Below are 26,124 nucleotides of genomic sequence, written 5' to 3' on the forward strand. Positions count from 1 at the left end.
AACCTCAAACCCCCACTCGTCCTCGCTTAGGCGAGCCTCTTTGGCCTGAGCGAGATGGTGTCTCGCTCAAACGAAAGCTCTCCGCCTGAGCGAGAGCTCGAGCGCGAGTTTGGGTCTGATGAAGGATTATCTTGTTTCCTTTTAGAGTTATGAATATGGTGAAGTTGTTTAAGAAAGCTTTTTGAAAATTCCCACTGGACATTAAGATAGCATGCTATCTAGATGTGAAGGTTCATTTCTCAAGCTCATGAAAGGAAGAAGAGAGTTGGATTCAAGCTTAAACACACACGGCAATAACAACACTAAAGAGCAAAATGAAAGAAGAAACAATAAAAATGGAAAGCATAGAAGATGAAGAATGGAAGAAGCACGCCACTCATAGGGGGGGATCTAAGCCAACCAAGCCCTAGAGATGAGTGATGGTGCCGCCACTTGCAAGCAAGATAAGGCAAAGGTGAGTTCACTTCTAGGAAGGAGAGCTCCCGAAAATTTAAAGGTTGAAACACAATAGTTTAGAAACAAAATGATCAACCCTTTTACAAGACAAGGAGCACCCTTTAAATAGGAGTTCATAGGGGTCCTTTAGCAAATACAAAAACATGAAAAAGGATTAACTAGCAAACCCTAAACCTAATGTGAGAGTGAGTCTTGGCCAAGTGAAGGGAGATGATTGGTGGAGGCATTCCCATGAGGATTCTAGGCCAAAAGAGGAAGGAGACCAAGTGACCTTCTAAGGCATAAACCACAAAGGCAAAAGGAGACAAGGTACATGTCTACTTTTGCTTTTGCTTTATGCTTTTTGCTTTCCTCTCTCTTCCACTTCATCCAAGTGCTCCAATCACCAAGTGCCACCTAGCCATGCTCTACTTTCTCTTAATTACCTACAAAACAAGACAAACAAGGATTAACATGTTGGTTTAAGTTAATCTAATCTTGGTCAAAGGTCAACTTTGGATCAAAGTCAACAAGTCAACCAAAATAAATCAACTAGAAACCAACTTAGGGAATTCAAACTAAAGTAATGCAAAACAAAGATAAAGGTGATGGAATAGAAGACTCCCCTCTAGACATGCTTCTAGTGATCCTTCTTGATGGAGCTTCTAAGGAGGTGGTCATGCCTTCATCATCCTCCCCTTCTTGGAGAGAATTCGACCACGAATTCTTAAACCCTACATCAAAAGGAGAAAGGTCACAAACATTAAATGAGTTACTTATGTTGTAGCTTGGGGGTAAGTCTAACTCATAAGCATTGTTGTTAATTCTCCTAATGACTTGAAAGGGGCCATCCCCTCTAGGGAGGAGCTTAGACTTCCTTTGAGTAGGGAATCTCTCCTTTCTCAAGTGAAGCCAAACCCAATCTCCCTCTTGGAAGATGACTTCCTTTCTTCCCTTATTACCATCCTCTTGTTGTTTCTTAACTCTTCTCTCAATGGTTTCCTTAACTTGTGAATGCAAGTCTTGGATGTACTTGGCTTTGGTCTCACCATCTTGGCAAGTCCATGCCTCATGAGTGGGTAGGGGAAGGAGGTCTAAGGGAGTTAGGGGATTGAACCCATACACAACCTCAAAAGGGGAATGAGAAGTAGTGGAATGCACAACCCTATTGTAGGCAAACTCTATGTGGGGAAGAAGTTCCTCCCACTCTCTAATGTTTTGCACTATCATACATCTTAGCATTTGCCCTAGGGTTCTATTAACCACCTCGGTTTGGCCATCACTTTGGGGATGACAAGTGGTGAAGAAAAGAAGCTTGGTGCCAAGTTTACCCCACAAGGTTCTCCAAAAATGGCTTAGGAACTTGGAGTCCCTATCACTTACAATGGACCTAGGTAGGCCATGTAGTCTTACCACTTCCTTGAAGAAAAGATTTGCAATATAAGTTGCATCATCAATCTTATGACAAGGAATGAAATGGGCCATCTTAGAGAACCTATCCACCACTACAAAAATGGAATCCCTACCTTTTTTGGTCCTTGGGAGACCTAAGACAAAATCCATAGAAATGTCAACCCAAGGCTTGGAAGGGATAGGCAAGGGGGTGTAAAGACCATGGGGTTGGACTCTAGACTTGGCTTTCATGCATGCTATGCAACCTTTGCAATGCCTATCTACATGCTTCCTCATGTGAGGCCAATAGAAATGTTCTTTCAAGACTTCCAAAGTCTTGTTTGGCCCAAAATGCCCCATTAATCCTCCCTCATGTGCCTCTCTAATGAGTGATGCTCTTAAGGAACCTTGGGGAATGCAAAGTCTCTTACCTTTGAAAAGATATTGATTGAGGAGGTAAAAGTCTTTGTAAGCCCCTTGGTGGCACTCACTAAGAATGGGGGAGAAATCAACATCCTTTGGATACAATTCCTTAATATGATCAAAACTAAGAAATTTAGTTTCAAGAATGGAAAGGAGGGAATGCCTTCTTGAAAGTGCATCCGCCACAATGTTAGTCTTTCCTTGCTTATGTTTGATCACATATGGGAATTGTTCTAAGAACTCTACCCACCTAGCATGTCTCTTGTTTAACTTGCCTTGGCTTTTCAAAAATTTGAGTGACTCATGGTCACTATGTATCACAAACTCCTTTGAAAGAAGATAGTGTTGCCAAGTTTGCAAAGTTCTCACAAGAGCATAAAGCTCTTTGTCATAGGTGGAGTAGTTGATGTGACTCCCCTTGAGTTTCTCACTAAAATAAGCTATGGGGTGCCCTTCTTGGAGAAGCACGGCCCCAATGCCTACATTGGATGCATCACACTCAATTTCAAAAGTTTTGGAGAAGTTAGGGAGGGCTAAGAGTGGTGCATTGATCAATTTTTGTTTTAAAGTTTCAAAAGCCTTTTCTTGATCTTTGCCCCACTTATAGGCCACACCTTTCTTGACCAATTCATTGAGAGGGGCAGCTATGGTGCTAAAGTTTGGCACAAACCTCCTATAGAAACTAGCTAACCCATGGAAAGACCTAAGCTCACTTACATTCTTTGGGGGAGGCCAATCCTTGATTGCCATCACTTTTTCTTGGTCCACATGGACCCCATGTTGAGTTATTTTGAAACCTAGGAAGATCACATGATCCATCCCAAACACACATTTCTCCATGTTAGCATACAAGGATGCCTTCCTTAAGGTTTCTAACACACTCCTTAAATGATGCAAGTGGTCATCTTGAGACATACTATAAATGAGAATGTCATCAAAGTATACCACAACAAACTTCCCTAAGAACTCTCTAAGAACATGGTGCATGAGTCTCATGAATGTACTAGGTGCATTGGTCAAGCCAAAAGGCATGACTAACCACTCATATAATCCAAACTTAGTCTTGAAAGAGGTTTTCCATTCATCACCTTCTTTGATTCTAATTTGATTGTACCCATTTTTCAAGTCTATTTTGGAAAATATGGTTGCACCATGTAACTCATCAATCAAATCATCTAACCTAGGAATGGGATGCCTATACTTGATGGTTATGTTGTTGATAGCCCTACAATCTATGCACATTCTCCATGTTCCATCCTTTTTGGGGACTAGGATCACGGGCATTGCACAAGGACTCATGCTATGTTGCACCCACCCCTTTTCTAACAACTCATTCACTTGTTTTTGAATTTCTTTAGCCTCCTCGGGACTAGTCCTATAGGCTGGCCTATTAGGCAAAGATGAGCCTTGTATGAAATCAATTTGGTGTTCTATACCTCTTAGGGGTGGGAGACCCTTTGGAGGTTCTTGAAAAACATCTTTGAACTCATCTAAGACTAATGACAAGTCTAAGGGACATCTAGAGTGAGGGTTTTGGAAGGAAGGGGAAGATTCACTAGGATAAGCTAAGAAGATGGGTTTTTGGGCAAGCATTACCTTCTTCACCCCCTTAAGAGTGATCATGCTCTTGGACTCATGCCTTTGCGCCTTCTTTTGCGCCTTCTCTTCTTTTCTTTTCTTAATCATTTGCAATTGGTCCTCATTGACTTCTCTTGGTGAAAGAGGTAGTAATGTGATCTTTTTGCCTTGGAAGCTAAAGGTAAACTTGTTAGCATGGCCATCATGAAAAGCTTTTCTATCAAATTGCCATGGCCTTCCTAATAAAATGTGAGTTGCTTCCATGGGCACTAAGTCACATAATACCTCATCCTTGTAATTTCCAATGGAGAAGTTAATAAGGACTTGTTTGTCCACTTTAATTTCACCTTCCTCACTAAGCCAAGAAAGCTTATAGGGCTTGGCATGAGGGATGGTTTTCAAGCCAAGCTTGTCCACAACCCTTGTTCTAGCCACATTAACACAACTTCCACTATCAATTATGAGGGAGCAAGTTTTGTTGTTGATTTGGCACCTGGAGTGAAAAATATTTTCTCTTTGGTTTTCAAATTCTTTAGGCACTTGGCCTAGCATGCGCCTAACCACCAACAAACCTCCTTCATTAGGTTTGATTTCATCCTCACTTGAAGATTGGGAAGAAGTGTGGGAGGAAGAACTTTTAGGGGAGGGGGGAGAAGAATGTTCACTTTCAACCTCTCCTTTAGGGTTCAAGATCATGTTCCTTTTTGTTGGGCAATTTGAAGCAATGTGACCATAGCCCAAACACTTAAAACATTTGATGGAACTAGTTCTTGAACTTTGAGAAGAGTTTGCATTTTCATGGGAGGTTCTAGACGAATTGGTCCTAGGTGGGTGGTCTTTGGAAGTAGGTTTCTCATCCTTTCTTTCTTTTCCTTTCCAAGTTCTAGAGTAGTATTCATTGTATGAAGTATTCCTCTTGGCCTCTTGTTTCTTTTTCAATTGACTTTCAACTTTTAAGGCCAAGTGTAAAATTTTGTCAAGAGTGGAATACTCATACAACTCAACTACATCTTGAACTTCTCTTCTAAGACCACTCACAAATCTAGCTACCTTTTCTTCTTCACTTTCAAATTGGAGTCCTACTTTGAGAAGCATTGACTCCATCATTTTAAAATATTCATTAACACACATAGACCCTTGTTGAAGCCTTTGGAGCTTCAAAAGAGTCTCCCTCCTATAGTAGGAAGGAACAAATCTAGCGCGCATCAAAGTTTTAATGTCCATCCAAGAGGCCGCGGGTGGCTCTTGGTTAATATTGTCCATACACAATTGATGCCACCATGTCATGGCATAATCTTCAAATTCTAAAACTACTAAATCTACTTGTTCTTGATTACTAACTAAATTAATATTGAAGATTTGGTCCACTTTTTGCTCCCACTCTATGTAGAGGTTTGGATCATTCTCCCCCTTGAACTTTGGAATCTTGATTGGTGGAGGTTGTCTTTGTGGGAGTTGATTGCGCCTTCCACCATGGCTAGAGTCCTCGGAAGAGGACCTCCTCCTTCTCCTCTCATCTTCCCTAAGCTCAAGTCTTTGGATGTGCTCTTGTAGGAAGATCTCACTTTGCCTCCTATCCGCCCTCAATTGGTCAAAAGTTTCTCTCCTACTCACTTCCATCTCACGTAAGATGTTGGCAAGGGTTATTTGTCCACTTTCTTGGGCCATAGGAGTCACCATGGGAGGGGAATAAGGTGAGGCCGACTCCTCCTCTTCTTCTACCTCCAAGATTGGATCCATATTCATGTTCCTACACCAAAAACTCACCAAAAACCGAGACAAAGAAGAGGTTAGCTAACAAACAATTCCAAACCCGAGACCAAGTGTGGTCTTCTCAAGCACCCAAGTGTTTTTGATCACACTCCCAAAGCACACAAGCAAGGCTAGCACTCAAAAACCTTCCAAACAAGTGAAAACACCTTTAAAGAGATGAAAACCTTTTCAAAGCTCAAACAAGTGGCTCGGCCACAACACTCTAGGAAGACAAGGAAAGAAAACTACTAAGACAAAACAAAGATTACCTAAAGACAAGCAAGCAAAGCTAAAAAAAAAACAAGAAAGTTTAACTTCTAAGGAAACTTGTTTTTAAAGACAAAACTTGAACAAGACTAAAACAATAAAAAGCACTTTTAAGGACTCTATGGAAAGCATTTGAACAAGCCAAGATTATACCTCAAATTATGCATACACCGTGAAAGATCATAACCAAGTCAAAGCATGGAACTAATTTGCCAATATCACCCAAAATTCAAGTATAAATTTTGGTAGCATAACACCTAGTAAAAATGGCCAAATGGATTCACCAAACATTGTAAAAGTTCGCGGCCAAACTGTTTTTGGTCTTGAAAACACTTTTTCTTTTCAAAACTAGGTACTTAAAATGATGATAAGGATGTTTTAGGGTGTCTTGAACACTTAGTTCCTTAAAATTAGGTCAAAATCAATTTCAAGGAGCATACAACAATACAAGGCATAGATCTCATGCAATAGTTCAAAAACTTAGAAACAAGAACAAGAAAACTCAAAGAAGCATATGACAAGAGACTCAAGCAAAAGTTAGACACATTTAAAGACTCAACATGACATACATAAAGACACAAACATGTAGCTATCATGCATTTAAACTCATGGATTTGAGGCTCAAAGAGTAAGCATCAAAAGACATGTTATCCAACCACATTTAGGAGCAAAAGAGTCACAAAACCGAAGCCAAAATTTCCACAACATAACCTGAAAACGTTGTTTTTCGTATTCTCGGCAGCTCTGACCTTTGCTGACTCATTTGATCATAACTCTCTCCACAAAACTCCAAATGCGTTAATTCTTTTTTTGTTGGAAACTAGACACACAGAGCTTTCTTTTGATATAAAGAACGTTACTTTTGGACCACTGAGCTAGCTGCAGTATTTTTTTCAAAAACGTACACGTTGCTGCCAGCACTGTTTTTTTTTGTGGACCATTCAAAGATAGCTACACAAAACAAGGTTAGAACATGAAAACACCATATTCAAGGACAACCAAAGCTCTAGATACCAAATGATGAAGGATTATCTTGTTTCCTTTTAGAGTTATGAATATGGTGAAGTTGTTTAAGAAAGCTTTTTGAAAATTCCCACTGGACATTAAGATAGCATGCTATCTAGATGTGAAGGTTCATTTCTCAAGCTCATGAAAGGAAGAAGAGAGTTGGATTCAAGCTTAAACACACACGGCAATAACAACACTAAAGAGCAAAATGAAAGAAGAAACAATAAAAATGGAAAGCATAGAAGATGAAGCATGGAAGAAGCACGCCACTCATAGGGGGGGATCTAAGCCAACCAAGCCCTAGAGATGAGTGATGGTGCCGCCACTTGCAAGCAAGATAAGGCAAAGGTGAGTTCACTTCTAGGAAGGAGAGCTCACGAAAATTTAAAGGTTGAAACACAATAGTTTAGAAACAAAATGATCAACCCTTTTACAAGACAAGGAGCACCCTTTAAATAGGAGTTCATAGGGGTCCTTTAGCAAATACAAAAACATGAAAAAGGATTAACTAGCAAACCCTAAACCTAATGTGAGAGTGAGTCTTGGCCAAGTGAAGGGAGATGATTGGTGGAGGCATTCCCATGAGGATTCTAGGCCAAAAGAGGAAGGAGACCAAGTGACCTTCTAAGGCATAAACCACAAAGGCAAAAGGAGACAAGGTACATGTCTACTTTTGCTTTTGCTTTATGCTTTTTGCTTTCCTCTCTCTTCCACTTCATCCAAGTGCTCCAATCACCAAGTGCCACCTAGCCATGCTCTACTTTCTCTTAATTACCTACAAAACAAGACAAACAAGGATTAACATGTTGGTTTAAGTTAATCTAATCTTGGTCAAAGGTCAACTTTGGATCAAAGTCAACAAGTCAACCAAAATAAATCAACTAGAAACCAACTTAGGGAATTCAAACTAAAGTAATGCAAAACAAAGATAAAGGTGATGGAATAGAAGACTCCCCTCTAGACATGCTTCTAGTGATCCTTCTTGATGGAGCTTCTAAGGAGGTGGTCATGCCTTCATCAGGGTCTGTCTCTGCAAGTCTCGCCTGGGCGAGACAGACAGGTCTCGTCACTGATCACCCTGCATAGTCATCCAACCAGACCCTAAACAACAATATACATGCATTTAACATTTCACAAAGGCACCATACTTATACAAAACATAAAACAGTGACAGCCCATACAAGAAATAGACTTGAACAAAAATCCCTAGCTTCCCTTACTTGGAATGAGCTAGTTTTAAGACCTCGACACCGAACAGCGGAACACCATAGCCCTAGGAGAAGATTACGGAGTTGTAAAAATGAACAGAGGATGTTTAATACCGAAGCTCTAACACTACACACGGAAACAGGACCAGAGATAGAAAAGTGTGGGTTGGGATTACTTACGTGAACCAAAACGGTCAAGTTGAACGTGAGACTGGACACACTATGGAACCCTAGCAAAGGCGGCAACAACAGCTCAAAGAAAAGTGAGGGATCTATTTTTATGAAAAGTGAGCACAAGTTAGGGTTTGGGCACTTTAGGTCAGAAATCGAATTGGGCTAACCCCCCTTAGGCCCTTAAGATTAGACAACCTATAAAATAAAGGGGCAAAAATAATTGGGCCTTACATTCCCCCCAAAAACAAAAATTTTCGACCTCGAAAAATGACAACTTACCAGGTAAACAGATGTGGGTGTGATTTCCTCATATCCTCCTCCAACTCCCAAGTCAAGTCATCTATCCTCCGATCCCAGATGACTTTGACAAGATTGACTGCTTTTCCTCGGCGTTCCTCAACTTTGCTATCCTCTAAAGCAATAGGTGGCACTTCCACCGTGAGGTCCTCTCTGATCTGTATATCCTCGGTTTCCAATACATGAGCTGGACCGAACACATACTTTCTCAGCTGAGACGTTAAACACCGGATGAAGGTTTGCCAACTAAGGGGGTAAAGCTACCTCGTAAGCCACCGACCCAATCCTCCTCGTGATCTGATAGGGACCAAGAAACTTGGGTGAAAGCTTTTTTAGCAGAGAGCCCTTCCCACGCCTGTGGTTCGGGTCTCCCTCAAGAACACATGATCCCCAGCCGCAAACTCTAAAGGTCTCCTCCTACGGTCAGTGTAAGCCTTCTGCCTACTCTGAGAAGCTTGCATTTTGTTCCTCACCATCCTCACTTTCTCGGTAGTTTGCCCTAATAACTCTGGTCCAACAAGCGCTGCCTCCCCATCTTGATACCAACAGAGAGGAGTCCTATACCTTCTGCCATAAAGAGCCTCGTACGGTGCCATGCTCGCATGAAAACTGTTGTTGTAGGTGAACTCTACCAAGGGCAGTACCTCATCCCAAGCACCCAAGTGGTCTAGTATGCATGTTCTTAACAAATCCTCTAATGATTGAATTGTCCTCTCAGACTGGCCATCGGTTTGAGGGTGATAAGCTGAACTCATGGTGAGCTTGCTACCCATAGCATTTTGTAGCGTCTGCCAAAACCGAGACGTGAATCGCGGGTCTCTGTCGGAAACTATGCTCGAAGGCACCCCATGAAGCCTTACTATCTCCTTAATGTACAACTGGGCCAACTTGGCCATTGACATCCTCAAGTTCATCGCCAAGAAGTGAGCACTCTTGGTCAATCGATCCACTATCACCCAGATGGTGTCATGCCCTCTAAAAGTTCGTGGCAAATGGGTCACAAAATCCATTGAGATGCTATCCCATTTCCACACTAGTATCTCTAAGGGCTGTAAGATCCCACCTGGTCTCTGGTGCTTCACTTTCGCCTTCTGACACGTTAGACAGGCGGATACAAATTGTGCCACATCTTCCTTCATTCCTTGCCACCAGAAGTTTTCCTTGAGATCCTGGTACATCTTAGTCATGCTAGGATGCAGACTAAGACGACTCTTATGCCTTTCCTCAAGAATTAACTTCTTTACCTCCGCATCATTAGGTAGACAAATCCTACCCTGAAATCTCAAGATATCATCATTACCCAAGGCAAAATCTCTAGTCTCCTCCGATCCAAGCTGCTCTCTAACCTTGTTCAAACTTGCATCCAATAATTGCCTCTCCCTAACCGAGCTCAAGAAGTCACTAGATATAGTTAGGGTACTACATTTAATGGACTCAGACCCTAACTCCATTTGTAGCTTCATATCTCGGAATTTCACGAGTAGTTCCACTTCCTTAATCATAAGATGGGCAGTATGTACAGTCTTCCTACTCAATGCATCAGCCACTACATTCGCCTTTCCCGGATGATATAGCAGCTCGAAGTCATAGTCCTTCAGGAACTCCATCCATCTCCTTTGTCTCATGTTCAGCTCCTTCTGATCAAACAAATACTTGAGACTCTTATGATCGTTGAATACACGAAATTGGGAACCATAGAGGTAATGCCTCCAAATCTTCAAAACAAAAACTATGGCTGCCAACTCTAAGTCATGAGTGGGGTAGTTTCTCTCATGAACTTTAAGTTGCCTTGAAGCATACGCCACTGCCTTTTTCTCTTGCATTAGTACATAGCTGAGCCCAAGGTTAGAGGCATCGCAATAAACCTCAAAGGGTTTTCCAACATCAGGAATCACCAATATAGGAGCACTGGTCAACCTTCTCTTTAGCTCTTGAAAGCCCTCCTCACACTGGTCCGTCCAAGTGAAGGGTCCTTCCAAGTAGGCAGTGTCAAAGGCGCCACTATCTTGGAGAATCCCTCGATGAATCTCCTATAGTAGCCGGCTAGACCCACAAAGCTTCTTATTTCTGTTGCAGACTTGGGACTTTCCCATTTTACCACTGCTTCGACCTTTGCTGGATCCACAGCTATACCTTGTGCGGATATCACATGCCCCAAAAATTGTACCTCGTCCATCCAAAACTCGCACTTAGACAACTTGGCATATAGTTGCTTCTCCCTCAAGACACTGAGCACCAACCTTAAGTGTTCTGCGTGTTCCTCCCGACTCCAGGAATAGATAGGGATGTCGTCAATGAAGACAACAACAAACTTATCTAGGAACGGTCTGAAGATCCAGTTCATATAGTCCATGAATACTGCTGGGGCATTGGTCACACTAAACGACATCACCACGTACTCATAATGTTCGTACTATGATCGGAAGGCATTCTTCTGTACATCATCTGCTTTCACCAAAATCTGGTGGTATCCCGACCGCAGATCTATCTTGGAGAACACTGACGACCCATGCAGTTGATCCATCAAATCATCAATTCGCGAAAGGGGGTACTTGTTCTTGATAATCATCTTGTTCAGTTGCTTGTAGTCCACACACAAGCGTGAACTCCCATCCTTCTTCTTCACCAACAACACCGGTGCTCCCCAAGGCGAGGTGTTGGGTCGGATGAACTGCTTCTCCATCAGTTCCTTTGTCTGTTTCTTAAGTTCCACTAACTCTGTTGGAGCCATGCGATATGGATCCATCGACACCGGGCCTGTTCTTGGTACTAGATCAATAGAGAATTCCACCTCTCTACTGGGAGGCAACCCTGGTACTTCATCCGGGAATACGTCTTCAAACTCATGCACCACAGGTATGACCGATGTTCCCTCCTTCTCCCCTACATCCATACGGGCGAAGATTATGAAGCATTGCGCGCCACCCTGAATCTCCTTCACCATTCCCTGAAGAGACACCAACTCAAGCTCCTCAAAGTCGGGGAAGAACAATCTCTTCTCACGACAATCTATCAGAATGCGTTTGGCAAAGAGCCAATCTATCCCTAAGATCACTTCCAACTCCTATAGAGGTAAGCAGAATAGATTTACCTTGTATCTGTGTCCTTCTACCTCCACCGGAAGCCTAGCACACAAGGACGATGTCCTAACCAGACCCGACGCCAGGGTAGATACTACCAGTTTGCACTACAGCTCGCACACCGGCAGACCTAGACGCTCCACACAAGCAATTGACACAAAAGAGTGTGTCGCTCCAGAATCATACAATACACACAAAGATTCACCAGCTATCATGCATCGACCCATAACAAGATTACTTGGGCCTGAGCCTCTGCTCCGATCATGGCATACACCCTACCTGTCGCCTGAGGCCTGTTGCCTATGTCCCACCGCTGGTGCTGGTGAGGGGTCTGAACCGGAGGGCGTGTCGCTGCCCTAACAAGAGTGGGATAGTCCTTCCCAAAGTGGCCCTCCTTGCCACAGTTGTTGCATCTGCGGTAACCTTCCATGTGTGGGCAAGCACTCCTCAAGTGGGGACCTCCACATATATAGCACTGGACCCGACTCTATTGAGGAGAAAAACTCCTAGACCCTTGAGGCTGATGGTGAGGTCTGCTATATGGTCACCTCCGCTCCTCATGTCTGGACTTGGACCTAGATGGTCCCCCTACCCTATGAGACTGTTAAGGCCTCTGACCCTCCACTTCCTTTTTCATCTTCTCCATTACTCTGGCCTTCTCCACCAGAGCAGCAAAATCCTTGATGGATAGGGGTGCTACCATCAAGCAAATGTCGCCACGAAGTCCATTTTCAAACTTGCGACATCTCCACTCCTAGTCGAGTGGCAAGGTATAGAAATGGCTTAGGTGTTTGAACTTCTCACCATATTCAGCTACTAACTTCCCTCCCTGGGTGAGCTGGAGGAATTCCACCTCCTTGGCATATCTGACGCTGTCAGGGAAATATTCCAAGAGGAACTTCCCCCGGAAGGCCTCCCATGTGACTGGTTCTCCCCTCTCCTCCATTATGGATTTCATGCTAATCCACTAGTGTTCAGCTTCTCTGGTCAGCATATAGACTGTAAAAGCCAACCTGTTATCTGTTGGGCACATCTTCGCGTCGAAGATTCTCTCTAGGTCCTTCAGCCACTAATCGGTTGCATCTGGGCTAGTCTTCCCATTGAACTTCACTGGATGATGCTTCAGGAAGTCTTCCAGACTCCACTCCTTAACTGGTGGTCATGGCTCAAAGCCAAACACAGGGGCAGCCACCCTGTTCTCCTCCAACTGGCGGAGTGCCTCCATGTGCTGCCGGTGGACTTCCTCAGCACCACCCTAGCAGCCTCCATCTGCTGCATCACCAGCTGTTGCTGCTCAAGCGATGTTGTCTGTCGCTGCATGGATGCTTCGTGCTGCTGCATCATAGCTATGCTTTGCTGCGTCATAGCAGTCACCATCGCCTCTATTGCCCTAGCGATATCGGGTACGTCACCCTGAGAGGATTGCGGAGTCCTACGAGGAGGTGCCATAGTTCACTAGCTCACAGAAAATCACTTGGTTAGGTTTTGATGAAGGATTATCTTGTTTCTTTTTAAGATTATTGAATATGGTGTGAGTTGATTAAGAAAGCTAAGTGAAATCCCCACTGGACATTAAGATAGCAAGCTATCTAGTGCCATTCATTAGGTAATTCATTTGAGTGCTTATCTTGTTTCTTTACCTTATTTCTAGTTTGTCATTTCTTTGGTAATCCTTTGAGTTTGTCATGACATTATTCACTTTTGGTTTAGCAATTATAATTTTGTGCTTTTCTTGCTTTATTTCTTGACCTCTTTTGGTTTGGTTTCTATATTTGGTGCATACTTCTTTTTGGAGGTGATTTAATTTTCCTAAGGTAGCATCCTAGGAGGTGGAGTACCTAGTCCCGAAAGAGAATCCTCTTTGGTGAGATCAAGAGGAAGTGCAAGAGTGAAACACTTGTGAGGACCAAGCCAAGAAGACAAAGCCAAGAAGACCTTTTACATTTTGTGCACTTTGATTGTATTCAAATTGAGTTATAAAATTGTAATGTTTTCCTTCTTGTGTTCATGGCCTAGTTAGGTGTCTTGGGGGAGTCTTAGGTACTCAATCTCATCTCCTAACTAGAACCTCTTCTATACATTAGTGAAACCTTTTAGTGGTGAAGTTTGAAGGTTCCAAGTGCCTTCTACTTCTACCAAAACTTAGGCCGCATATAGCTTATAATCTTTCTTGTTTTTAATTTTCTTGTTTGATAGTTTAGTGTGTGTCAACTTAGTCTTTGAATTAATTTCATTTAAGAAGTTTTGTACAAAAGTTTCAAGTTCCCTTGGCTAGGAAAGACTTGGTATGTAAGCAATCCAAGTGATTCACCTCTCTTTCCTGGAGGAGAACTAAAAGCTTTTGCTATCTACTTCTTCTTTGAAATTTTCTTTTAAAGACCAAAGTATTCTAAAAAAAATGTCTCAACCTCCTTCTCAATGTATGAGTGCTTCCCATGAAGAAGAAATAAGTTTGAAACAAATTGCCTTTGATTTGAGAGCACTACTACGTTGGAAGGAAGATGAAATAATTGCAAGGGAAAGGGAAAAACAAGAAAGAGATAGGTTTCATGATGAAGGATTATCTTGTTCCTTTTTAAGATTATTGAATATGGTGTGAGTTGATTAAGAAAGCTAAGTGAAATCCCCACTGGACATTAAGATAGCAAGCTATCTAGATGTGAAGGTTCCTTTCACAAAGCTCAAGAGAAGAAGATGATGAATTGATTCAAAATGAAAAGGAAATGGAAAGCACATAAATCATAGAAAACCAAGAACAATTAAAGGAAGAAGAAAACATAAAATGGAAAGGAAAGAAATGGTAAAAATGTGAGAAGCACGCCACTACAAGGCTAGGCTAGAAGCCATGGCAACCTTGAAGATTAGTGGATGTGTGCCGCCACTTGCTATGCAAGATAAGGCTTAAAAGTTTCACTCCCAAGGGAGGAAACTCTCACAAATGGTTGAGACACAAGAGTGTTTTTACTTCAAAATCTTCAACCCTTTTACATGTCTAGGAGCACCCCTTATATAGAAGAGTTTAAGGGCCTCTAAGCAAATAAAAGACACCTAAGGATGTCTCTACAAAAACCTAACCCTAGCTTCTAGAAACTAGGTCAAATAAGGTTACAAAAATGAGAGACAAAAGAGCCAACTATGGTGTGTGCAAGGCTAATTTCGTTCTAGCATAAAAGGAGACAAAGAATGTGTCTCATATGTCTCCAAAAAGTGGCCAAAGTGTGCTAAAAACAAAGGAGACCAAAGGTACATAGGTACACTTGTTTTATGCCTTTGCTTTACTCTCTCATCCACATCATTTATGCTCCCCAATCATCATGCGCCACCTAGCATTGCTTTCTTACTCCTAATTAACCTACAAAGAAAATAAACATAGATTAGCATGTTGGCTTAGGTCAAGTCAACTATAGTCAACAAGTCAAACCTAATCAAAGGTCAACAAGTCAACTAAAGTTGATTCAACTAAGTCAACTTAGGGAATCAAAAATAACAAACACAAATGAAATGGATGAAGGATTAGTGAACTTCCTTTTTAAACATGCTTAGTCTTCTTAAGCATGTGCCTTCATCCTTGGTTGGGGTCAATCCTTCATCATCCTCCCCTTATTGGAGAGAATTTGACCACAAATTCTTTAAGCCTTTGTAGATGGAGCTTGACTTGATTTGGGGAAGGTTTTGCGCCTCCCTTTTATGAGCTCTTGTTCCATCTTTTCTAAGGGTACTACCCCTAGCTTTGGTTAGGCCATCCCTCTTTTTTAGACCATTCTTCTTCTCATGCTTGCGCATTGGGTCTTCCTTTTGAGCCTTGCAAGAGAAGAAAGAATGGTGATGTCCATCTTGCTTTGGAAAGCTTTTTTTAGAGGCAAGTAACACTTTGGAGGTAACTTGCTCTTTTTCTTTTTCATCTTTTCTCTTATCTTTCACTTTATTTTGGTCCTCATTTGCTTGATTGGGTGATAGAGGTAGGAGTGTGAACTTCTTGCCTTGGAAGGAGAAAGCATAGGTGTTAGCATGGCCATCATAAAAGACTTTTCTATCAAATTGCCATGGCCTACCTAACAAAATATGAGTTTCTTCCATAGGCACAACATCACATAACACCTCATCTTTAAAATTTCCAATTGAAAAGTTAATGAGGACTTGTTGAGTTACTTTAATGTCTTCTTTCTTAAGCCATGATATCTTGTAGGGCTTGGCATGAGGGATAGTTTTCAAGCCAAGCTTGTCCACAACCCTTGTGCTAGCCACATTTACACAACTTCCATTATCTATGAGGAGGGGACATAGTTTGTCTTTGATATGACACCTTGAATGAAAGAGGTTTTGTCTTTGAGAAGGGTCAAGTTCCTTGGAAACTTGTCTTAATTGGTGCCTTATCATTAACAATCCACCTTCAAGGGGTTTAATCCTTTCACTTGAAGAAGAAGTGTGGGAAGAAGTACTTTTGGGGGAAGGAGGAGAAGAATATTCACTCTCTACTTCTTTTTTAAGGTTTAAGGCCATGGTTCTTTTGGTGGGACAATTTGAAGACATGTGCCCATATCCCAAACACTTAAAACATTTTATAGAACTTGTCCTTGTACCTTGAGAAGAATTAGGATTTTCATTAGAAGACCTAGACGAATTAGTCCTAAGAGGTGGGTCTTGGGAACTCTTGAGTGGTGATTTATCATGTTTTCTTTCTTTATCTTTCCAAGTACTAGAATAGTAGTCATTGTATGAACCACTCCTCTTGGCCTCTTTTTTCTTTTGCAATTGAGTTTCAACTTTGATGGCCAAATGTAAAACTTTGTCAAGAGAGGAGTACTCATATAACTTTACTAAATCTTGTATGTCCCTCCTTAACCCACTCACAAATCTAGCTACCTTTTCCTCTTCACTTTCAAATTGGAGTCCTACTTTTAGAAGCATGGACTCCATTAACTTGTAATATTCATCCACACACATGGACCCTTGTTGAAGCCTTTGGAGCTTCAAAAGAGTCTCCCTCCTATAGTAGGAAGGAACAAATCTAGCGTGCATCAAATTTTTAAGGTCCCTCCAAGAAGTCGCGAGTGACTCTTGGTTAATATTGTCCATACATAATTGATGCCACCAAGTCATGGCATAATCCTCAAACTCTAAGACTACCAAATCTACTTGCTTTTGGTGACTAACTACATGAATGGTAAAAATTTGGTCCACTTTTTGTTCCCACTCAATGTAGATGTTTGGGTCATTTTCTCCTTTGAACTTAGGAATCTTTGGAGTTTGCTTCTCTTGTGATGGTTTGCGCCTAGAATGCCCTCTTTTCCTAGCCTCTCTTTCTTGCTCCTTAGCTTCAAGCCTTTGAATGTGCTCTTGGATTCTTAGGTCACTTTGCTCCTTGTCCTTTCTCAATTGTTCAAAGGCCTCCTTCCTAGACAACTCCAAATCCCGAAGCAATCTCATCAATGTATTGTTTTTGTTTGGTGTAGGTGCATTTGATGAACTTGCCATGATTCCTGCAACAAAAACACTCAAATTCGAGGCAAAATAAATGGATTAGGGGTTAGACAACATGAAAACCGAGACCAAATCCAACCCAAATGTAACCCAAGTGTTTAGATCACTCTCCCAAAGTAACAAGGCAAGGCTAGCACTCAAAATCCACCAAAGGAGTGAAGCAAACACTTTTAAAACTTGTTCAAAACCTTCAAATGCAAGACAAGTGATTCGGCCACAACATCCCAAGAGTTTCAAGAAAAGAAAACTACTAAGACACAACAAAAGAACACCTAGTGACAAGCAAGAAAAGCACAAAAACAAGAAAGTTTAACTTCTAAGGAAATTTTGTTTTAAAGACAAAACTTGAACAAGACTAAAGCAATGAAAAACACTTTTAAAGACTCTATGGAAAGCATTTGAACAAGCCAAGATTATACCTCAAATTATGCATACACCAAGAAAGATCATAACCAAGTTAAAGCATTGAACTAATTTGCCAATATCACCCAAAATCCAAGTATAAAATTTGGTAGCATAACACCTAGTAAAAATGGCCAAATGGATTCACCAAGCAACACATTAGCTCTCGGCCAAATTGTTTTTGGTCTTGAAAACACTTTTTCTTTTCAAAACTAGGTACTTAAAATGATGAGAAGGATGTTTTAGGGTGTCTTGAACACTTAGTTCCTCAAAATTAGGTCAAAATCAATTTCAAGGAGCATGCTACAACAAAAGGCATAGATCTCATGCAATAGCTCAAATACTTAGAAACAAGAATAAGAAAACTCAAAGAAGCATATGACATATGACTCAAGCAAAAGTTAGACACATTTAAAGACTCAACATGGCATACACAAAGACACAAACATGTAGCTATCATGCATTTAAACTCATGGATTTGAGGCTCAAAGACTAACCATCCAAAGACATGTTATCCAACCACATTTAGGAGTAAGAAGAGTAACAAAAATAGTAGCAAAAACTGCCCAACATAACCTGAAAAACATTGATTCGCGGTGATCTCGGCAGCTCTGACCTTTGCTCACTATTTCAATCATAACTCTCTGCACAGAACTCCAAATGCATTGGTTCTTTTTTTGTTAAAAACTATACTAACAGAGCTTTCTTTGGACATCAAGAACGTAATTTTTGGACCACTGAGCAGGTGCAGTTTAATCTATTAAAATCGTGAACAGTTTCTGCCAACATTGTTTTTATGTGGACCATTCAAAGATAGATACACAAGACAAGGTTAGAACATGAAAACAGCATATTCAAGGACAACCAAAGCTCTAGATACCAAATGATGAAGGATTATCTTGTTCCTTTTTAAGATTATTGAATATGGTGTGAGTTGATTAAGAAAGCTAAGTGAAATCCCCACTGGACATTAAGATAGCAAGCTATCTAGATGTGAAGGTTCCTTTCACAAAGCTCAAGAGAAGAAGATGATGAATTGATTCAAAATGAAAAGGAAATGGAAAGCACATAAATCATAGAAAACCAAGAACAATTAAAGGAAGAAGAAAACATAAAATGGAAAGGAAAGAAATGGTAAAAATGTGAGAAGCACGCCACTACAAGGCTAGGCTAGAAGCCATGGCAACCTTGAAGATGAGTGGATGTGTGCCGCCACTTGCTATGCAAGATAAGGCTTAAAAGTTTCACTCCCAAGGGAGGAAACTCTCACAAATGGTTGAGACACAAGAGTGTTTTTACTTCAAAATCTTCAACCCTTTTACATGTCTAGGAGCACCCCTTATATAGAAGAGTTTAAGGGCCTCTATGCAAATAAAAGACACCTAAGGATGTCTCTACAAAACCTAACCCTAGCTTCTAGAAACTAGGTCAAATAAGGTTACAAAAATGAGAGACAAAAGAGCCAACTATGGTGTGTGCAAGGCTAATTTCGTTCTAGCACAAAACGAGACAAAGAATGTGTCTCATATGTCTCCAAAAAGTGGCCAAAGTGTGCTAAAAACAAAGGAGACCAAAGGTACATAGGTACACTTGTTTTATGCCTTGAACGAAAAACCCATACAAGAAACAGACTTGAACGAAAATCCCTAGCTTCCCTTACCTGGAATGAGCTAGTTTTAAGACCTCGACACCGAACAACGAAACACCACAACCCTAGGAGAAGATTACGGAGCTGTAAAAACGAACAAAGGGTGTTAATACTGAAGCTCTAACACTACACACGGAAACAAGACCAAAGATCGAACAGTGTAGGTTGGGAGTACTTACGTGAGCCAAAACGGTCAAGTTGAACGTGAGACTAGGAACACTATGGAACCCTAGCAAAGGCGGCAGCAGCACCTCAAAGAAAAGTGAGGGATATGTTTTTACGAAAAGTGAGCAAATGTTAGGGTTTGGGCACTTTAGGTCAGAAATCAAATTGGGCCAAACCCCCCTTAGGCCCATAAGATTGGACAGCCTATAAAATAATGGGGCAGAAACAATTGGGCCTTACAGTTTCTATATATTTTTATTTTTTATTTTTTAAACAATGATAATTTTACTAATATTTCATTATCTTATATTTTTATTATATTATATTTCAATTATGAAGCTCAAAAAATTAATCAAAACAATTAAAAAAGATACTTTTTCTTTATTTTGAATTTAAAATACTTTTAAAATGCTTCTGTATTTTTTAATTTTTTTCTCATTTTTTAATACAATTCTATTATAAGATTTTTAAATTTTCTATATTTTTAATATTTCTCCCTTAAGATTTTTAGAAAACTTGATGTTATTAATATTTTTTCTTATCTTCTTTCTATATCACAAGATTTCAATTTAAACAATTTAAATTTTTATCCAATAAAATAAAATAAAAAAAGTAACTTTTTTATTTTTATTTTTTAGTTTAAAATATTTTTAAAATATTTATCTATTTTTAAATATTATTTAATTCTATTTTTTAAATTTTAGAAAATGATACTTTAGAAATTTTTATTAACTTTTTTTTCTATAGCACAAGATTTTAATTAAAAATCATTTAAAACTTATGAAATTATGTTTTTAAGATAAAATATTTTCTTTTTCTTTCAAGATATAACAAGTTATTCTTTTAAAGATGTAAAAAGATAAAAGATATAACTAGAACATTAAATTCAATCAATGTAATGCAATAACGTCAAGTAATAAACATTGAAAAATTAAATTAAATGATACATCCAATGTGGTATTTTTTATTTTATTTTATGAATAAGTTTTATATATTATGATTACCGCAACCATTATTATAATAATATTTTATTGTATAATATTTTCTTAATTATCAATAAAATTACAAATTATTTTCAAGTAATAAAAAATAAAAGTTTAAATGAAATTATACACACTTTGTTCTTCTTTTTTAACAATTGAAAAGAAGTGTTATAATCAAACTTACCACAATTGAAGTACAATTAGGTTAAAAAATTATTGGCGTAGCCTAACAATGAACAAATCAAATATAGCATTTTAAAAACTAATATATACGCTTAACCACCTCTACAGTAATTTTTTTTAAATATTGTCAGTCATAAGTAATTAGGACTTTCTTATAGTACAATATTTCAATTAGAAAACTTAAAATGTTATCAAATTTAATAAAAAATAATAATCTTTTCTATATTTAATTTAAAATGCTTTTTTAAATATGTATTTATGGTTGAATATTTCCAAATGTTTCTACATATTTATATTTTTTATTTTTTAGACAATGATAATTTTACTAATATTTCATTATCTTATTTTTTTTATTATATTATATTTCAATTATGAAACTAAAATTTTTTATCAAAACAATTAAAAAAGATACTTTTTCTTTATTTTGAATTTAAAATACTTTGAAAATGCTTCTGTATTTTTTATTTTTTTTCTCATTTTTTAATATAATTCTATTATAAGATTTTTAAATTTTCTATTTTTTTAATATTTCTCCCTTAAGATTTTTAGAAAACTTGATGTTCTTAATATTTTTTCTTATCTTCTTTCTATATCACAAGATTTCAACTAAAAAAATTTAACCTTTTATCCAATAAAATAAAAAAAGGTAACTTTTTTATTTTTATTTTTTAGTTTAAAATATTTTAAAAATATTTATCTGTTTTTAAATATTTCTCGTTTTTGAAATATAATTATACTATAAGCTTTTTAGTTAATTCTATTTTTTAAATTTTAGAAAATGATACTTTAGTAATATTTTATTAACTTTTTTTTTCTATAGCACAAGATTTCAATTAAAAATCATTTAAAACTTATCATATTATTTTTTTAAGATAAAAAAATTTCTTTTTCTTTCAAGATATAACAAGTTATTCTTTTAAAGATGTAAAAAGATAAAACATATAACTAGAACATAAAATTGAATCAACGTAATGCAATAACGTCAAGTAATAAACAATGAAAAATTAAATTAAATGATACATCCAATTTGGTATTTTTTATTTTATTTTATTTTATGAATAAGTTTTATATATTATGATTACCCCAACAATTATTATAATAATATTTTATTCTATAATATTTTCTTAATTATCAATAAAATTACAAATTATTTTCAAGTAATAAAAAATAAAAATTTAAATTAAATGATACACCACTTTGTTCTTCTTTTTTAAAAATTGAAAAGAATATGTTATAATCTAACTTACCACAATTGAAGTACAATTAGGTTAAAAAATTATTGACGTAACCTAATAATGAACAAATCAAATATAGCATTTTTAAAACTAATATATACGCATAACCACCTTTACAGTAATTTCTTTCAAATAATTGGTCAGTCATAAGTAATTAGGACTTTCTTGTAGTACAATATTTCAATTAGAAAACTTAAAATGTTATCAAATTTAATAAAAAATAATAATCTTTTCTATTTTTAATTTAATATGCTTTTTTAAATATGTATTTATGGTTGAATATTTCTCAATGTTTCTATATATTTATATTTTTTATTTTTTAGACAATGATAATTTTACTAATATTTCATTATCTTATTTTTTTTATTATATTATATTTCAATTATGAAACTAAAAAAATTTCTCAAAACAATTAAAAAAGATACTTTTTCTTCATTTTGAATTTAAAATACTTAGAAAAGTCTTCTGTATTTTTTTAATTTTTTCTCATTTTTTAATATAATTCTATTATAAGATTTTTAAATTTTCTATTTTTTTAATATTTCTCCCTAAAGATTTTTATAAAACTTGATGTTATTAATATTTTTTCTTATCTTCTTTCTATATCACAAGATTTCAATTAAAACAATTTAAATTTGTATCAAATTGTGTTTTTAAGATAAAAGATTTTCTTTTTCTTTCAAGATATAACAAGTTATTCTTTTCAATATGTAAAAAGATAGATATAACTAGAACATAAAATTCAATCAATGTAATGTAATAACGTCAAGTAATAAACATTGAAAAATTAAATTAAATGATACATCCAATTTGATATTTTTTTATTTTATTTTATGAATAAGTTTTATATATTATGATTACCACAACCATTATTATAATAATATTTTATTCTATAATATTTTCTTAATTATCAATAAAATTACAAATTATTTTCAAGTAATAAAAAATTAAAATTAAAATGAAATGATACACCACTTTTTTCTTCTATTTTAACAATTGAAAAGAATGTGTTATAATCTAACTTACCACAATTGAAGTACATTCTATTACACATTAAGAAAAGATACCACCAATTACTACATTACTCATTTTCTTTTATTGACAAGTGTCATAAAATTTAGTTTTTTCGTCATTTTAAAACAATGTAATAAAAGGATCCTGGTTCAAATCCTACGAAAACTAATTTGTTTTCTTTTTTCATTTATTTATGATTTCAACTATAAGTAATATTATTATTTGTAATATTTTTATAAGTATTATTATTTATAATTATTTATAATATTATTATTGTAAATATTAATTGTAGTGATTGTAATAAAATTATAACCAATATTAATATAATAATAATAATAATAATAATTATTATTATTATTATTATTATTATTATATGTTACTATTATATATTATTATTGGTATTATTAACATTATTATTATATATTATTATTATTATTAATAAAAAAGTAATTACAAAAATTATTAACTATAATATACAAAAATTAATACTTCAATTAGTAGTGAAATTATTAATATTACTATTAGTATTATTATTTTTATATTTTGTTATTATAAAAATTATTAACATTATTAGTAATAGTAAAATTATTATTATTATTATTATTATTATTATTATTATTATTATTATTATTATTATTATTAGTATTATCAACAATATTAACGTATAATATATTAATATTATGTTTATATATGATTGTTGTTATTATTAAATTTATTGATAATATTAGTGGAAGTAAAAATATTAGTATATTTTTACTTATAATATCAATATATAATATATTAATCATTTTATATATTATGAAAAAAACTAGAAAAATTTATTATTACTAATAATATTATTATTATGAGTTTTAATGATATTATTATTAATAAAATTATTATTATTATTACTATTATTATTATTATTTACGGTTATTAGTATTATACTTATCATAAATAATATCAGTATTATTACTATTATTTCAATTTTGACACAAGATTATACTTTAATTACTTACATTTTTATTATTTGGATTGTAGTATTTAGATACACATTTTACTTTTATATACTACAAGATTATATTTTAATTACTTGCATTTTTATTTGCTTTGTTGTTAGTTTGTCTTTACATCTGACTAATTAGTTGAATCCAAAAAAGTAGTTACTAAAATTAGTAAAATAATAAAACTAAAATATAGTTTTTTTATTATAAATAATCATTTAAATTTAAAAAATAATAATTAGTATTAGTATTAATATTAATATAATAATAATTATTATTATTATTATTATTTTTTGTATTTTTAATTAAATGATATATCCCATTTGGTATTTTTTATTTTATTTTATGAATAAGTTTTATATATTATGATTAGCACAACCTTTATTATAATAATATTTTATTATATAATTTTTTCTTAATTATCAATAAAATTATAAATTATTTTCGAGTAATAAATAATAAAAATTTAAATGAAATGATACACCACTTTGTTCTTCTTTTTTTAACAATTGAAAAGAATGTGTTATAATCTAATTTACCACAATTGAAGTACAATTAGGTTAAACAATTATTGACGTAGCCTAACAATGAACAAATCAAATATAACATTTTAAAAACTAATATATACGCTTAACCACCTCTACAGTAATTTCTTTTAAATAATTGGTCAGTCATAAGTAATTAGGACTTTCTTGTAGTACAATATTTCAATTAGAAAACTTAAAATGTTATCAAATTTAATAAAAAATAATAATCTTATCTATTTTTAATTTAAAATGTTTTTTTAAATATGTATTTATGGTTGAATATTTCTCAATGTTTCTATATATTTATATTTTTTATTTTTTAGACAATGATAATTTTACTAATATTTCATTATCTTATTTTTTTATTATATTATATTTCAATTATGAAACTAAAAAAATTTATCAAAACAATTAAAAACGATACTTTTTCTTTATTTTGAATTTAAAATACTTTGAAAATGCTTATGTATTTTAAATTTTTCTCATTTTTTAATATAATTCTATCATAAGATTTTTAAATTTTCTATTTTTTTAATATTTCTCACTTAAGATTTTTAGAAAACTTGATGTTATTAATATTTTTTCTTATCTTCTTTCTATATCTTAGTGAGAGTGATTCTCCCATGTTCTTGAGTGATTCAAGAATCCATGAGTTTTATCAAAGGTCCTTTCTTCCTTTGTGTGTTTCTTAGGCTTATCCTCCACTCTTTGAAGTGTGATGTCCAACAATTTTCGCTCCATCTTCTTATATGTTTTCATTTTCCCGTTTTAGATAATTTCTCAAATTTCTTGCTTAATAGCATGCCAACCTTGATAGATCAGTAAAATGAATCCAACCCTCTGGATTCACATCATTTGGTATTCAGGGCATGGCTATCTAGATTTGGAATAGGAACAAAAGTTTATTATACAAGGTGTTTAATCGAAGGCCATCCAGTTTTAGTTGCATTCGATTACGGAAGCGACAACAATGTTGTGAGCCAAAGATCGGTGGAGAAACTCAAGTTACCAACAATCTTTCATCCGAATCAAGCATGGATCAAATTCAGTACATGGCCATGTGTGAAAGAAGTATTACATGATATGCTCCCATGGACTCTTGTCGTCTTCTTTTAGGATTGACATGGCTTCGTTTTAAAACACTCAATGCTAATGAACGTTCCCTTTATTTGAGGCATGAGGAACATAAAATGAAGTTGAAATTTCTGACACCAAGACAAGTCAGTAAGGATCAACGTAGGCTGAAGGAGAAAATAGAAAAAGAAGCAATAAAAACTGCAGGAGGAAGGAAAATGAAGAAAAAGAAATGGAAGTAGAGAAAAATATGATGGAGAGTTTATTTGTCAATGTTTTTTCTTCTACAGTTTGTGATGTCATTTTACAGGAACAAAAGGATAAGCAAGTGAATGAAACACACCAACTTCCATGTTTGAAAGGAAAGCTTGTTCATAGTGCTTTATTATGCATTTGGTCAATTGATGAGAAACAAATTCGTCAAACACAACGCATGAAATTATTTCTTGTTACATATCAAGGTGGGGTAGGGTTGGCAAGAAAAGTGCTCCATGGATTGCAACCATTGGAAAGGAACAAAGATGAATATATTCAAGTTGGATCTTGGAGGAAGAGAATTAGTTTCAAGTTGTGGAAAAATAAAGTCTTTCACAAGATCACAATAAACTTATACTACAACTAGTAGAAAAATAAAGTCTAAAGATTCAGGACAAACTTCTCGAAGAAGGAGGGTATGATGTGAATTGCGTATGGGCCAAATAGAGGATAACTAATTAATGGGCTTCAGTTTGGCTTTATTTTCATGTTGTAATAAGGGTTCACATGCCAACTTAAGAACCAGCCTTTGGAAGATCAAAAGGACCTTTGATGAAAGT

At 35.8% G+C, this 26,124-nt stretch overlaps 2 protein-coding genes across 2 annotated transcripts; both read right to left on the reverse strand.

The window, feature by feature from the left end:
• Positions 1 to 7,872: 7,872 nt before the first annotated feature.
• Positions 7,873 to 9,130, reverse strand: LOC146883804 (uncharacterized). Its single transcript, XM_085666710.1, has 3 exons — positions 8,888 to 9,130; positions 8,517 to 8,746; positions 7,873 to 7,933 (listed from the first exon to the last, which is right to left on the reverse strand). The coding sequence occupies exons 1-3, from the start codon at positions 9,128 to 9,130 to the stop codon at positions 7,873 to 7,875; spliced, it is 534 nt and encodes a 177-aa protein (XP_085522836.1).
• A 421-nt stretch (positions 9,131 to 9,551) lies between these two features.
• Positions 9,552 to 12,560, reverse strand: LOC146883805 (uncharacterized). The gene is made up of 6 exons (XM_085666711.1): positions 12,419 to 12,560; positions 11,853 to 12,037; positions 11,165 to 11,598; positions 10,588 to 10,912; positions 9,808 to 10,483; positions 9,552 to 9,703 (listed from the first exon to the last, which is right to left on the reverse strand). The coding sequence occupies exons 1-6, from the start codon at positions 12,558 to 12,560 to the stop codon at positions 9,552 to 9,554; spliced, it is 1,914 nt and encodes a 637-aa protein (XP_085522837.1).
• Between the last annotated feature and the right edge of the window lie 13,564 nt (positions 12,561 to 26,124).

Source organism: Vigna unguiculata, chromosome 9 (genome assembly GCF_037176805.1).
Source record: "Vigna unguiculata cultivar grain cowpea cultivar isolate G323 ecotype 2 chromosome 9, ASM3717680v1, whole genome shotgun sequence".
Classification (NCBI taxonomy): domain Eukaryota; kingdom Viridiplantae; phylum Streptophyta; class Magnoliopsida; order Fabales; family Fabaceae; genus Vigna; species Vigna unguiculata.